Below are 14,790 nucleotides of genomic sequence, written 5' to 3'. Positions count from 1 at the left end.
TAGGTGTATGGCACATTAAAAGATGGCACAGAACCGGCAGCCAACACATGTTGGATATCTAGGTAAAGGAGGTTGGGCCTGGGAATAGGTATGGATGGGCATGGCACTGGCAAGGGGATAGGAATATAGGGATAGGGAGAGGGCTGGCATGTGGATGTGGTAAGTGGGAAGAAGAACGTTGGAAAACATCCTCTCAACGCCTTCCTATCCCATGCAGAGAGTTGGCACTCACATGGACACAGAGACACATTTATTGCTTATGCTGCACAGTGGACGAGAAAAATACAGAGCTTTGATTAATTTAAATCAGGATATCGTTTACGAAGTTCCCTTGGCCTTATCAACAGCTTAAATGGTAGTTTACAGAATAGGTTTAGCATTACCCAATATATTTTTAAGTTTCCAAATAGGTACATACATCTCTTATCATGGACCTTCCATTAAACTTCATACTTTTGCTTCTGAGAGTGTTAAGCACTTCAGAATCAGTTGTAAGATCTTTACAAATAACCCTTTCATATGCACTATTGTTTAAGTCCATTTAAATCTCGGCAAGTTAATCTAGATACTGTTTGTATGGAAATTTAATCCTTGCAGCACTTGCCGAATATTGTTCACTATTTAGATTTCGGCGAGTTAATCTTGATACTGTTTGTATGGATATTTAATCCTTGCAGCACTTGCCGAATATTCTCCTAATCAACTCACTTCATTTTGAGTTAAATCAATTACCTCCACAATGGTATAGTGGCGTAGAAATTTGTATTCCGATCAGAGGTCCACTGTTTCGGGGCTAACTGTGTCCTGTCGCAGGAGCTGCCGCTCCTGCTGTTTTACAAATGGAAATATGGCAGGGTCCCGCCCCTTTTGCCCATTACGAACACTGTTGCTGTTGCTGTTGGTGTTTTTGTTTCGCTTTTGTTTCGAACATTGTCGTTGTCGGTGTCGCTGTATTTGTATTTTTCGTTGTCGTTGTCGTTGTCGTCGTCATTGCCCCTACTGGCCCAGTCCCAGAAAAAGGCATTGTTGCGGGGCTGGCCCCGATTGTCGTTCTGCGAACGCCCCGAGCATAGACAACTTTAATGAATTTCCAGCGCTTCTCATGTGGCCTCCCTGCAGCATCCAACCTCGGAAAACCCCAAGCCCCACCTCCCCGCCCATCGCGCAGTAAGAGTAATCTGCCGCAGAACCAACAGCAGCAGCAGCAGGCGCAGGAGCAACGGCAATGGGGCCAACAGAAGGGTTAAATAAGCGGTTAATTATGTGTTTAAAATTTCTGACATGACGCAGTGCAAATTATTTATTCACATTTTATTTTTAGCGCACTCGTTGCGCGGCTGCCATTTTATTTGTGTTGTTGTCCGTGGCTCACCAGCGATTTATGGCCATGCAAAATGCTCCACACTGTTCCACAGCAATTTAGATACATAAATTCACAAAAAAAACAACACCAGCAACAATAGTAGCAATAACAAACAGAAAAGTAAAAAACTTTAAAGGGAGCAGCAACGCGACAAGAAAAACAACTGAAAACTGCCTGAAACTAGGCGGCGTATACGTAACGTGAACGCAGGCAATCGACCATGACGTATACGCAACGTGTGCTGCGCGCCACCTAAAATGAACAGGCGAGGTCCTGGCCAAAAACTTTCGCAAAAGTATTTATCTTTTTAGGTCAAATTTGTAGCTGGCATTACGTTTTATTTGTCGATGGCCAATGGCTACGGTCGCGGTCATTTTTCGGCCAGTTTTTCGACGTTTTTCAACTTTTGGCCCCCCTTTACACTGGTGACCACTTAATTTGTCCTTGGGCTGCAGCATCAGCATCGCCATCACCATCACCATCAGTCGCCCCAACTAGCGGCAAGTGTAATTAATAACTTTGTTTGCATAAGTGACCCGAAAAAAGAGCAGAGCAGAACAGAACAGAGCAAAGCAGAGCAAACGAGAGAATCCGCACTGCCCCCAAAAAGAGGAGAAAGTCAGATAAAACATATAAAAAATAAATGGAAATGGAAGTGGAAATGGAAAAGGAAGTCAGTGGGGAAACGAAATGAATTTTCTTCGGGCCACTCGCACAAAGTATTTCCAAAGACATACACAAGTATATGTAAAGTCACCCAATTAAGAATGACATTTTCAGGCGGCGACGGCAGCGGCGACTGAGGAAATATTAAATATTTGTTAGCGGCAATAGGTCTTTATCTCCGCGTCGGCCCAATTAGTATGCCATATGGGGGCACATCCGGCTGAGCTTCTTGCATAAACAATATGCCGGCAGAAGGAAACACCACAATTTCCCCACCAACTTGGCCATAACTCAGCTAAGAGTCTGAAGTTGCTGCTGCTGCTGCTGCGTCGCAATCGTCGATAATACAGATTATGGCGAAAATATGCAAAACAGCACCAAATATCGCTGCGAATGAAAACAAATGCCGAAGCGAAATCACACAGCATCCACAGGAGCTGGAGGAAAAAGGAGCTACCAAAAAAAAAAAATAAAGAAAAGAAAACCAGAGCAACTAACGCGCAGTATTCGAGGCGCATTCAAATGAGATAAGGCAGCATTTTTGGCAGCATCATGCATGAGTTCATGTGTGTTTGCTTGTGGTGGTGTGTGTGTGTGTGGGTGGTGCCTGCCTTGTGGATGTGTGCGTGCCCCATTAGACGGCAGCCAGCAATTGTACGCAGTTACGTTTCTATTAAGCCAAGCAACATTCACATCCCACTTTCCGTATCACTTCCCCACGCCACGCCACGCCACGCCATGCCACGCCCCCTCATCCTGCGCCTTCGTCCTTGTCGAAAAGCCAACATTTTTCGGGCGCATAAAAGCAAATGGAAACAAGCAACAATGCCACCAAACTGCCAAAAATCCAGCTTTAAGGGATATTTAGCTGGAAGAGGTTCTCTTGGGTACCGCTTGCTTCTTCGTATATTAAATTGATATTTTTGTATTTATAAAATACGAAGCGAAAGCAACAAGAAATCAAGAATGTTTAAATGAAATATTATCTTAATTTATTTCTGAAATTTGTAAAATGCATTACAATGGTGTTTAAGTGCAACATAATGTGAATTCCATTCACAGCTTGCTTTTGAAACTGTAAGAAGTGACTTAAAACATTCACGGAACAAAGGCAGAATGGTGTTTTAGATATTTTCATTTCTGGTTGAAGTCCTTTCTTAACCAATATCCCCTGCGATTTACGGATATGCATAATGCATACTGCTTCTCCCAGACGAGAGTGAAATAACACACACACACACACACACATCCATGAGGACGCGTAAATGGAAATTGTGAGCCTTGGCTGGCATTTTTCGGTTGGCAATATCATGCAGCGTCTTTAAAACGCCATCCATTCCAACGCCAGTCACATTTACATTCCCAGTAAGAGTCACAGTTACAGTCACAGTCACATTCTCCGTCACAGTTAAAGTCACAGTTGGAGTCACAGCACCCGCATTCGAGGCGAAGAGAAAATGACATAAATCGCGGCGTGAACATTTTGTTTGGCTGCCTGACGTTAAGATTTCCGTTTAAATAATTCAAAAATTTGTCGAAATGACAAATTACGCGACTCTGCATGTGTTTCATTAATTTGACACTGCCTTCAGCCTTACCGCACACACACACACACACACACCCACACACATTGAAACGGATATACAAACATACAGATTTCCACATACACACACGTGCCGAAAGCGGAAAAGCGGAAGAGCGGAAAAGCGCTGCGTGGCATTTCATTTTCATAAATTTTGGGACCGCCACAGCGACAAATGACAACGGCAGACTCAATCAATTTGCGCCCTTCGAGGGCAGGGGGGCGTGGCAAGTTGGGGAGGCGTTAGTACGGTTAGTAGGTTTGCTTTCCTATATGAGTGTGTGTGTGTGTGTGAGTGCGAGTGTGTGTCTGCGGCTTACCCATATTGCTTTACGTGCCAAAATTTATGCTTATTAAAAAAAATCAGCAGTGCGCATCGAAAAGTCAACTTGGTTGACATCGCCGGCAAAGGACTCGCTGGAAGCTCCCACATCGTTGTCCTGTGGCCACAAAATGGCCGCCTGGATGTCCATTTGCCAACCGGTTTTGTGTGCTAACTCTGTGTGTATAGCATGCATGAGGTCGGGGCCCCAAACGGAAATGTATTTAATGGCCGGCTATATATATTTTAAAAGCCATTACTGCATATGACAGCGGGAGATACATTGGGATTGCGGATAGCGCGACATTTAAATCTCTTTTTCGTAGCACACTTTAATCATTAATTGGCCTGCAAAAAAGTTGCATTTACCCTTCAGTAGGATGGTCTCGATTTAGCAAACGTTATACTTCAAAGTAAAAAGGTATGTTTTTTTACAAAAATATTTTACAGCATTGTCTTATTAAGTTTTGTTCAAATTTATGTATAAATGACTGGGAAATGTATTTATTTATTTTGCATTTACCAATCCGTTTTTGTTTTGTTCCTTAACAATTAATTGTCGCAGCTATAAATCAAAAAATTTATAATTTAAATGAGTATATGATAATAATAAATAGTGCCGATATGCCAAACTGTCATTCAGTGGGTTGAACAAATTACCAATTGCAGACGTTTTAATTAACGCTGAGCTCGCGATGAGATTATAATTTAATATTTCAATAAGGCCGGATTACACTTGCCAAACATCAAGTTCAATTTCAGGCTAAAATGAAGTTTGCCCAGTCAAAATTTGCTCAGTCATGGGTAAACAGATTTGCCCATCAACTGCATTACGCATACGCCATGAGATCCAGCCACTAGTCACTGCACTCTATGCAAACCAGCAAACCAGCCCTGTGCCTGCCGCTCAGCCTTCGTATGTTGCTACTAATACAGTGCTTTAGCGGCAGGACTACATGTGTGCGTATGTCTATGTATGTATTGGGCGTATGTGTGTGTGTGTGCGTGTGTGTACTTGTATCCTGACGATTTAGCTGATTTATGTTGATTTGTGTGCGAGAAAGTTGGCAGTGGGAGGCAAAACGATTCCCGGTTGTACACAAAGCGCACATATACAGCGAAACAGTTGCGTGTGCTTAAGGCCTGCACCAACAACAATCCCACACATACTCGTACGTATGTATATATGTATGTATGTGTATACGTATGTACATATAAATATAGGCTATATCTACAGGAGCAGAGCAACCAACTGAGACCTACAACAACTGTGCCAGCAGTGCGATGCCGAAAAGCTCTCACCTCGAAACGCGAAAGACGAAATGCGAAACCCCAAAGCCGAGCTCAATGTTCCCCAGCCGAGAGATCCTGTCGTATCCTGTCGGCTCCGCTCGGCCGACCGGTCGCACCCTGAATTTTCGCGGCTTCGTGATGTAAGTGCCACTGTGCCAGTCGGTCTCGGTCTCCGCAAAAAAATCAAACACGCCCGAGCTGAGTCCGTGAGCGAGTTGAGTCGAGTCGAGTCGTTAACGCCGAGCGGATAAAATTTTGTTAAAAAAGCCCAGATACATAGATACATTTTCCACATCTTTTTTGGTAACCGACAAAGCAATCAAAGCCACATTAAATCTCCTAAATATTCAACCATCCAGTGACCTCGATAACACCAAATACATCAAAGTCAATCGCGTTTTTGGCCAATATCGCGAAAAAAGGCGTAACTGCTGCAGTATTTGTGTAGGGAGAGAGCGCGAGTGTGTTCGTGTGTGAGTGTGCTTAAAAAATCAAAGCACGGAAAAGCGAGAGAAAACTAATGGATATGTTTCTAAAATACAACAAATACGTTTTGCGACAAATGCAGATAAATTATGAAAATTATAACCAAGTAAAGTCGTGCAAAGGCAAACTCAGGAATTAAGTTCGTCTGCTGTGAAATAAAGGCTAAGAACTTGAACCACCAACACGCACGTACGCACACATACACAGGCACACACAATTTGGCCGAGTTTGGCTCACACATACAGGCACACAAGCAAAGTCAAAGAAAAAAGCAGTAAATAAATACAAAAGGCAACGGCAAAAAGGAGTCTGTTCCTTCTGCTGCTGCAACGTGTGCTATATAGGTGTGTGTTTGTGTGTGTTGGTGAGTGGATTGGTGGGTGTAAGCATGTGAGGGTGAGCGAATTTCGCTGCCGTCTTTGTGTGTGTGCGTGTACTCGCTTGTTTGCTTGTGGTAGGCACTGTGCTTCGTCTTCGTGAGCTTCATCGTCTTGGCAGCTGCCACTCCCCCGCCGCCTTCCCCCCTTTCCGCCCCCACCCCGCCGCTCACGCCTTGCTCCTCCCTTTGCTTTGTTTAATTTTCAAGCAAATTGTTGGGGCGGCCTCGTTGATTAGCCCCGAGGAGGAGGCGGCCTAGCCCGCATATGCTTTTAATTGCCAAAAACGTGCCCAGCCACACATCAACAGGGCGTCAGAGTGAGACAGTGCCAGATGAGTGGGAGAGAGAGAGCACTGGGGGCACAGGCTGCTGCCGCTGCTCCTGCTGCTCCTTCGCCGCCACTGATGATGACAGCGGCCACGAGGTTAATGGCTTAAAGTCTTAGCCGATTCCAGTCCTGAACATGAATATTTCAATGGCAGTTGACTATGAAATCTGCCACTCGTCTCCGTTAAAAACACCGAAAGAATTTGGGAACGTTTTCTAACACGAATTTTCTCACTTCATTTATTTTAAACCAAATGTTTTTAATAATAATTATAATTATACAAAGCTAAGCAGTATTATATCAGCATATTTATCGGAAAAGTTATGATACTTTTTAAGATAATGATATACTTCATTGTTTTTTTTGCACTGTGAACATTCTGCTCAATTTGGTTCAGCTTTCTAAAGGAACCCAAATTTTCATTCCTGATGAACGTCGAAATTTTACATTTATTGAGCAGTTTGGGCTAACGAAGTAAAGTCCTCTAGTTTTATTGGCTGATACTGAATCACTTTTTAGAAAAGTATTTTCAAAATGCAAGGGACGAATGAAAATGCCCATGAAAACGTGGCCTGTAAAATCGGATTAAGTAATTAGAAAGTTGCCAAAGCATTTAATATGCAAGTTCAAGTTAGGGACTGCATATTTAAAAGCCCTGTTGTGGGCCATCAAATATGTAGTAGCGAAAAGAAGTGGAAGTGGAATGTAACTGGGGCCAAAACTCATTAATAACTGTCGTCGTTTCGTATACAATATGAAAGCATTTATGCACGCCAAACAAAAGCCGTTTTAAAAACATCGAGGGGCACGGCATAAATTTCCCAAGCTGCAAGTGAAATGTAAAATGTCGAATGTGAGCACCGCACACACGCAACTCTTGCCATTTTAATTAATGTCAAACTCTTATCATTGAATATAAAATATGCACACACACACAGGGGAGGGGAAAGAAAACGCGAAAGCGGTTCGCTCATATATGCATATGGAATTTACATACCAGCCCGCTTTTCTTTGTCAAGTTGAACAGGCTGAAGGAAACAATGCTCGTTTTCCCCTTCCCTACCCTTCGTCGCCATGACAAATCCTTTCTGTTTTTTTCTTTTTCCTTGGCTTGCCGCAAAAAGCAATCACAGCGAAGGCACAAGAAAATTCCCAGGAAAACGCATGCTTACCAATTAACGAGATATGTGCGAATGTGCAAGAAAGCGCGAGAAATTTAGCAAGAGGACAAAAACCCCAAAGAAAGAGAGCCCACAAAAAGTGGCATACAAATCAAATGTGCTTAGAGAAAAACGCATGCGAAAAAGTTTATAAAAACAAAAACCCAATACAAAGGCATGCCGACACACACACACAGCTAGCTGATAGACTAGGTTGGGGACAAATGTGAAAGAGGAGCAGAAGGAGAAGGAAAAAGGACGACTTTGGAGCCAAGTAGCAAGCGTTTATGCTAAACAGAGTGTAACTGCCGGGGTTGCCAAAGCTGAGAGTGCACGGTGACATTTCTGCAAAAAGCCCGAAAGGATAACAACAAGGCAACACCAGAGCATACAAAAGGTGCCAGCCGTCACACACACACACACACACTTGCACTCTAGGAGCTCCGAGAGCGAGAGAGCTCCTTGGCTCTTTGCAGAAAATGTAGCACACTTTCTCGGGCTCTGGCTCGGGCTATTTTTGGCCGAATCCCTCGCTCTCTCTTCGAGTCTTTTTCTCTCTGTCTCTCTCTCTCTCGTCCTGCAAGGCCTGCTCGGCTCCTAGCTGGCCAACTGACTGCTAGCCAACTGGCTGTCCTGCCAAACGGTTTTCAAACGCTCAGCTGAGAAAATGTAACGGACGAACGCGGCTGGCAAAACTCACAGACGGTACAGGAGAACCAGAAAAAAGGACTCCACAAGAAACGGCAACTCGACAAAATCTATACAAAAGTGTCTGCCTCGACTGTGTGTACGTGCATGTGTGTGCGCTTCTGAGTGAATGCCTGTGTATGCGTGTATAAATTAGTTTGGTTGTGTGAGTGCGAGGATGTTCTTTAGCAATAGCGTGAAATTTTCAAGTAAAACGCGACGCGCCCTGATTCCTGTTTTTGCACTTGACAAAAGAGAAAATATAAATTACTACAAAAAATTCTAAAAATGTGCAATCAATTTAAAAGCAAACTAATAAGTGAAATGGCGGAGAACTGAGGTTCCTAAAATATTAACTCAGAATAATAATTGAGGAAAACTACATAAATAATTAAATTATTAAAGAACAGACGGATAAAACTAACCCAACTCAACTGAAAATATAATTCGATCTCATATTCCAAATATCCATAATTAGACCATACTTGTGAAACAAATTTAAAAATCTAAAAAGTTAATTTAATTTTTTTCCATTCATTTAAATCCTTTCAGTGTTAGAGTCAAAGAACTAAGATAAGACTTTCAGATCTAGCAAATATGTCCCATAGTTCCCCGAGAAGCGTATCCACAGCTGTAGCCACTTAACGAACAATGCCCAAAGTTAAGGCGCTAGGAGTCTCTAACAATCGAAACCAATAAAATGAGCCCCGTTGCCTGCAACACCAACACTAACATCGGTCACATCGAGCAGGTTGCAGGCACTCAAAGGACAAATCTAGCTGGGATAAGATCAATCCGCATCGGAACAACCACAATCACAACGATATTGAACCAGCGATGAGATGGAGCGTCCGTTGGGATGACGAACTCAGAAACTCAGTAAGGGAGCTGCAACTGATACTGATACTGAAACTAACCAGAAACAGAAACAGAAGCCACAGCGGCACTCGGAATTTAGTGGCGACGAAAATAGAAAATCTGTGAAATTCAACCCAAAATAAACGGCAGAGGCAGCCATGAACAGTGCGGATATATTGTAATTATTAATGAGCGCATAGAGCGGGCAGAGTGAGCGGGGTGACGAAGCAGCAGCAGCAGCAGCAGCAGGAGCAGCAGCGACGAACAGAGCGATACGTAGCGGGATATCACGATGTACACTCTGCTGGAGCTCGACTAACACACTGACACACACACCCACCCCGGCCCAGGACCCCCAGGACCCCCAGTCCCGACAGATTCCCCACAGGACGTAAGGACGACGGCAGGCAGGAAAGGCAACGAAAGGCTCAATTTCAAGGAATTTGCAAAGCGCTCGCAGACAAGCTCACCAGTTCACCAGCTCACCCACACACACAGAGACACACACACACATGAGCGGGCATCTCTCTCGTCAGGATAGAAGTAATTAAAAGTAAATAAAGGAGGCAAGTGAAGACCAAAAAAAAAAAAAAAAGAAAAAGTCCCTAAAGCGTGAAGCGCTGGAAAGGCAGGAAGTAACCTGATTACGGGCAGAGAAGCAGCAGAAGCAGCAGCAGCAGCAATTAATGCCGCTGGAGGAAGGAATCCGATTCAGAACCAGAAGCAGAAGCAGAGGAAGCGCATCAGGATCTGCTGCCACTGGACTGAGCTCGACTCGATCTCCCATCACGCGGACGCGCACCGAGGATTGGAGAAAGGAACAGAAGAAGAGAAGAAAGGAACCACTCTCTAAGCTCTAAACACCTCCTCACTCAACCATACACATGCACTGAAGTACTGACTGAATGCCTCGCTGCCTAAACAACCAACTAACTCACTGACTGAGAGACTTCAACAAGCGGAGAAGTACGGAGAAAGCCCTGACTAGAAGCCCAAGTAGCCGAGCGGATAAGAAAACAAGAAAGAAAGGGGGAACCAGCTAGCAACTAAACTAAAGGAGCAACCTTGACTAATAACTGCAACCACAAGAACAGCAACAAAACAACTGCAACTTACTTTATACGCAACTAAACAAGAAACAAAACAAAAAAAGGAAAACAAACAAAAAAGAATAACCAAAAAACAAAGAAACTTCGATTTTTAATGCAAGACTACGAAAAGCCACGACAGCCGTTTTAAATAAGCAACTTTCGCACCCTCCCGAAATTTCAACTTCCAACACCTGCAACCAGAAACCAGAAACCAATCAACACACAAAACAAGCAAAAACAACCAAACACACAGCACCACCATGAGTGATTCAAAAATGGACAAGCTGGCCCGGATGGCGCCCCTGCCCCGCACACCGCTGCTGACCATCTGGCTGGCCATCAACATGGCCCTGATCGCACAGGAAACGGGCCACAAACGGATCCACACAGTGCAAGCGGCGTAAGTATCAGTATTATTCAGTCTGTAATTATGCGAAATCATCGGGATACCATCGTATACCATCGGTGCCGCACTCAATGGCATTTACTCAATTAGTGACATTTACAACTATCAATTAGGCTAATAACATCATAGAGGGCCGTGCTCGCCTCTAATTCGCATTAAATTATGGCCAAATAATGGTTAGCACGGCCGCATGGCACCTCCCCATTTTCGGAACAGAGCAGAGAACAAAGAAAAACTACGGTTTGGGGCAGTTTGGGTAGTTATAATAACAATAAATTTGCTTTCGCTTTCGGGCCTGACACTTTGCTGCAGTGACCAGCCCCCTTAGGTGCGACAGGTGCGTGCTATGCGAGTGTTTTTTGTTTTGTGGCGCCCAACGTGGGGCCCATAATTTATGGTAATTTATGATTATTCAAATCATTTTGCTGCAAAATGCGTTCGAATTTTCCCATTTTTTTTTTTTTTGGCTCTAAGCCCCAGCGCTAATTAGGCCGAATGACAGCCAGCTTGACCTGGCAGTGAATAAATGTTGAGCTACTAGACATTTTGACTAAGTGCAGGCAATTTATTAGGGCCCCCCGACTCCGTATCTACATCGACTACATCGTCATTGTCACATTTGCATGTGGCAGTCAGCAAAATGGCGGGTAGCGACTGAAAAATGACAACTGCCACTCGATGGTCTTGTAATTACTCACCCGTCAACGTTCGCGTTGCGATGTTTATGTTTGTTTTTGGAAACCCTTGTGCAAGGATTTGACCGTTGGGCCCTCACATACCCACAACCCAACTGACAGCTGTCAGCGTGGCAGCCGCTGAACCAATACACCCGCCGTTACCCTGGGGACAGTGCCATGGGGGCAAAAAGCCCACCGCAACCGCATACAACACACTCGGACAACGCAAAGAAATTGCCACAATTGTGGCATTAGTTGTCAGCTACTGTGGCGTTCTGTCAACTTAATCACACAAATTATGCAGAGCACAGCTCTGGTTGCCACTGCCTGCCCTTCCTCCCTCCCTCCTGCCTTCCTGGTTTTTTTCAGCTTTTTTGTTCCTTTTTGGGTTAGCGCTCATTAGTAAATATTTAGGCGGCTCTACAGAGCCACAAACATTTGCATAACATGGCAACCTGGCAAATTAGGCAAATCAAATGGGGTCTGCGAGACTCCCAAATCCGGATCCCAATCCGAATACGAGTCCAAATGCGACAACGACAGAGGCTACGAGAGCCGAGTACAAATGCACGTTTACAGGATTACAAGATCGCGTGCTGGGTACGTAGACGAGGACACGGAGATACACGCGACGTGGCATGATGTGGCTTACACTCGTATAGCGTAGTATAGCATAGTATAGCGTAACAAGAAGTCCAAAATCGAAAATGTCGTGGCGTTAAGAGAGACGGCAAAAGTCAAGCGACTCCAAGGCGGCACACAGCTGAGTTGTTCGTTTATTTGGGGCAAAATGGCAATGGCAAAGGCAAAGGAACGAGCCATGGCAAAGGAAAAGGCAAAGGCACATTCAGCGGAGCAAAGTTTACGCCACTTTTTCATGCAACATTGCACAGGCGCCGCCACAAAGTATGCAACACAAAATGACAGCCTTGCCGAGTCAAAGTTCCAGGGCGTCCAAGCCTCCAAGCCTCCAAGCCTCAAAGCCTCCTTCCTTACCCCCAATCCCAATCCCATTTCCAGTCCCAGTCGCAATCCCAGTCAGTCCCTGGCCCAGCAAAAGGTTAAAGGCCAGAGCGACACAGTTTGCTCACTTTACACGCTGCCACTTCCTGTGCGGCATGGGCTGCTGGGCTGTAGGGCTGTAGGGCTTTGGGGCTGCTAAGACCGCCCCCCGTTGGGCGTCCCGTTGTGCTCCACTTGCCACACAAGTGCCCACTTCACTGGGAATTTATTGATAGCAGATAATGCTAAAGTGGCAGCGACAAAAGCAAAGACCACCCGGGTTCGCGTCCAACAAGGAGACTGCCTGGCTGCCTCACTGCCTGACTGCCTTGCTGCCTGACTGCTTTGCTGCCTGGTTGCTTGAATGCCTGCCCCACTATTTGAGTTTGCCAGCTGCATCACTCGGGGGCAGGCAGCAGCGTCAACAGCTCGCCGTCGAGTGTCATTGAGCGTAAATTGTTGTTCCTTCACATTTTGAGTATGATTGAAAATATCTACAAACGGCAGACAGGCAGGCCAGCCTCCATTTTTTTTCCCCACCCAGCCTGTGTTATGTGTGTATGTATGCGAGTCTGTGTTTTGCCAATCGCCATTCCACTTGTGCTTCCATCTGCTTTTCAAATATTTAATAAAGCCCCGACACAAGGCAGGTCTAATTTTTTTCACATTTGCCCCGGCAACAAATACAACTCGAGCGGCCAACTATTTTTATTGGCAGGCCTGGAGGCGAGAGATATCCGCGCCTTGGCCATCTCCATCTCCATCGCCATCGGAGCCACCATCGGATTCACCATCGCCATCGCCTGCCAGCCTGCTGTTTATTTTGCAAAATGTCAAGGACTCGCCAATGCAATTCAATTTTTTATGCATTTACCTCGCCTCGTCCGCTCAGCTGGCGCATAAGCTCGAATTTGGTATAAGGATTGGGTTTAATTTAATCAAAGGCCAAACGAGTGCATGTTCTAAGAAAAAGTAGAAAAATATATTTGCAGCCGAACGGAAGAGACAGCTATTGATCTCGAAGGTTCAAGCTTAATTTAAGAAATAAATCGAAACCACATTCTGCTACTATTGAAATATGTGAGTTTAGGTGAATCAAAAAAACAAGTGCTCTTAATAGAAATCATCCACTAACTGATATATTCCACCTACAGAAATATACTCTTTTATAGTTCAAACATATAACATTTGCAAATTTAAACAATAACCAGCTTGCGAGCTAAGTGACTAGAGAAATACCTCTGATCATAGCACATAAAATATATGGGCCAATGGGCAGCAGCTATAAGCCATTGTGGGGATACTTTAGCAATTCCCAGTGTGTCTGAAATTGGCTTTAACAAGTCCATAAAGCGGGGCGTGGCCCAAACTGCTGGCCCACTGCTGGGCTAGCTCATAATAGTTAATGTTTCCATGTCCGAGCGGCTTTCCTGTGTGTCCCGGGAGCTGGCTGCTCACTGGCTGCTGGCTGCTGGCTTATTAAGCGGATGTGTTTATTTTTAGCGACTGTCAGGCGGCTGTCAGGCATCAAGTTATCACTTTATTAAAAAACGCTTACTCACACTTTGCCCCGGCGAAACCAGAAGGAGGCTGAAATCTGGAAGCTGGAATCTGGAGGCTGCAGGCTGTAGGCTGAAGGCTAAAGTATGGGCGACCCATAGACATTCGCTCGAGTTCTTTACTGCGCAGCAGAAAGGCCTAAACCAACTTTTGCTTATCTCGGCGTAGGCGTTTGCCTCAGTCCCTGCAGCTGTCAGGACGAAATGCTGGCTGGGAAAACGGGTGGGGGGGGGAAACAAGGAAATGCGGGGAAATGGGGAAAACGGAGACAGCGGAGATGAAGACAAAGACAGCGAAAACGCTAAGAGAAAGATAATATTTGCTAGTAGTTTTCGCATTTCCGCTTTGTTTTAACGTTTCACTTGAATTTATGCAATGGCGCGTGTCCAACGCAGCGTATACGTAATGGCTGGCACTCAAAGTGCCACTAAAAACGACAGCGACAGCGAGAACGACAACAAACAATAACGACAATATTTCCCACAGCTTTCCTTTTGCACACACACTCGCACACTGACCAGCCACACCCACCCACATATATACACGTACAGTACATACATATACACACCTCTATATATGTGGGTGTGTGTGTGTGTGGAAACGTGCAGTGCCTCAAGATAAGGCAACAAACTGTGGCCAGCGATAAGATGGCGTGGCACTTGAGGCGACACGTTTTGGGCTCGGCTGTCGTGCGCATGACTTTGCATTTCGGTTTTGTTACAGTTGGGGCTCTAGTTTTGAGTTTTGGTCCTGTTTCTGGTGCTGCTTGTGGTCCTGCCACTTTAGCTCCTTCAGCTCCCTCAGCTCCCTTAGCTCCCTTAGCTCCCTTAGCTCCTGGCACAGCCGTCTTCCCCAGTTGTTGCTCCTTTTTTGCTGTTTTCGTTGGCCAAGTCACTCTGCCGACGTCCTGAGAGCTGGCTGGAAAAACTC

At 45.0% G+C, this 14,790-nt stretch overlaps 1 protein-coding gene across 4 annotated transcripts in view; it reads left to right on the top strand.

The window, feature by feature from the left end:
• The first annotated feature begins 5,501 nt into the window (after nt 1-5,501).
• Nucleotides 5,502-14,790, top strand: part of LOC122617871 (gamma-aminobutyric acid receptor subunit beta) — a 36,075-nt gene continuing 26,786 nt past the window's right edge. Inside the window, exons 1-2 of one of the 4 annotated variants that reach the window (XM_043793891.1) lie at nt 5,502-5,529; nt 8,819-10,615. In XM_043793891.1, coding sequence (XP_043649826.1) covers nt 10,476-10,615 — 140 coding nt within the window. In that variant the 5' untranslated portion in view covers nt 5,502-5,529; nt 8,819-10,475. Of the gene's footprint in view, nt 5,530-5,681; nt 5,700-7,821; nt 7,977-8,227; nt 8,285-8,818; nt 10,616-14,790 lie in introns of those variants that run through there. The other 3 variants (XM_043793894.1, XM_043793895.1, XM_043793892.1) reach the window with 3 other exon arrangements.

This window comes from Drosophila teissieri, chromosome 3L, assembly GCF_016746235.2.
Source record: "Drosophila teissieri strain GT53w chromosome 3L, Prin_Dtei_1.1, whole genome shotgun sequence".
Classification (NCBI taxonomy): domain Eukaryota; kingdom Metazoa; phylum Arthropoda; class Insecta; order Diptera; family Drosophilidae; genus Drosophila; species Drosophila teissieri.
The sequence above is the reverse complement of the archived record's forward strand: the minus strand, read 5'-3'. Positions and strand labels throughout refer to the sequence as shown.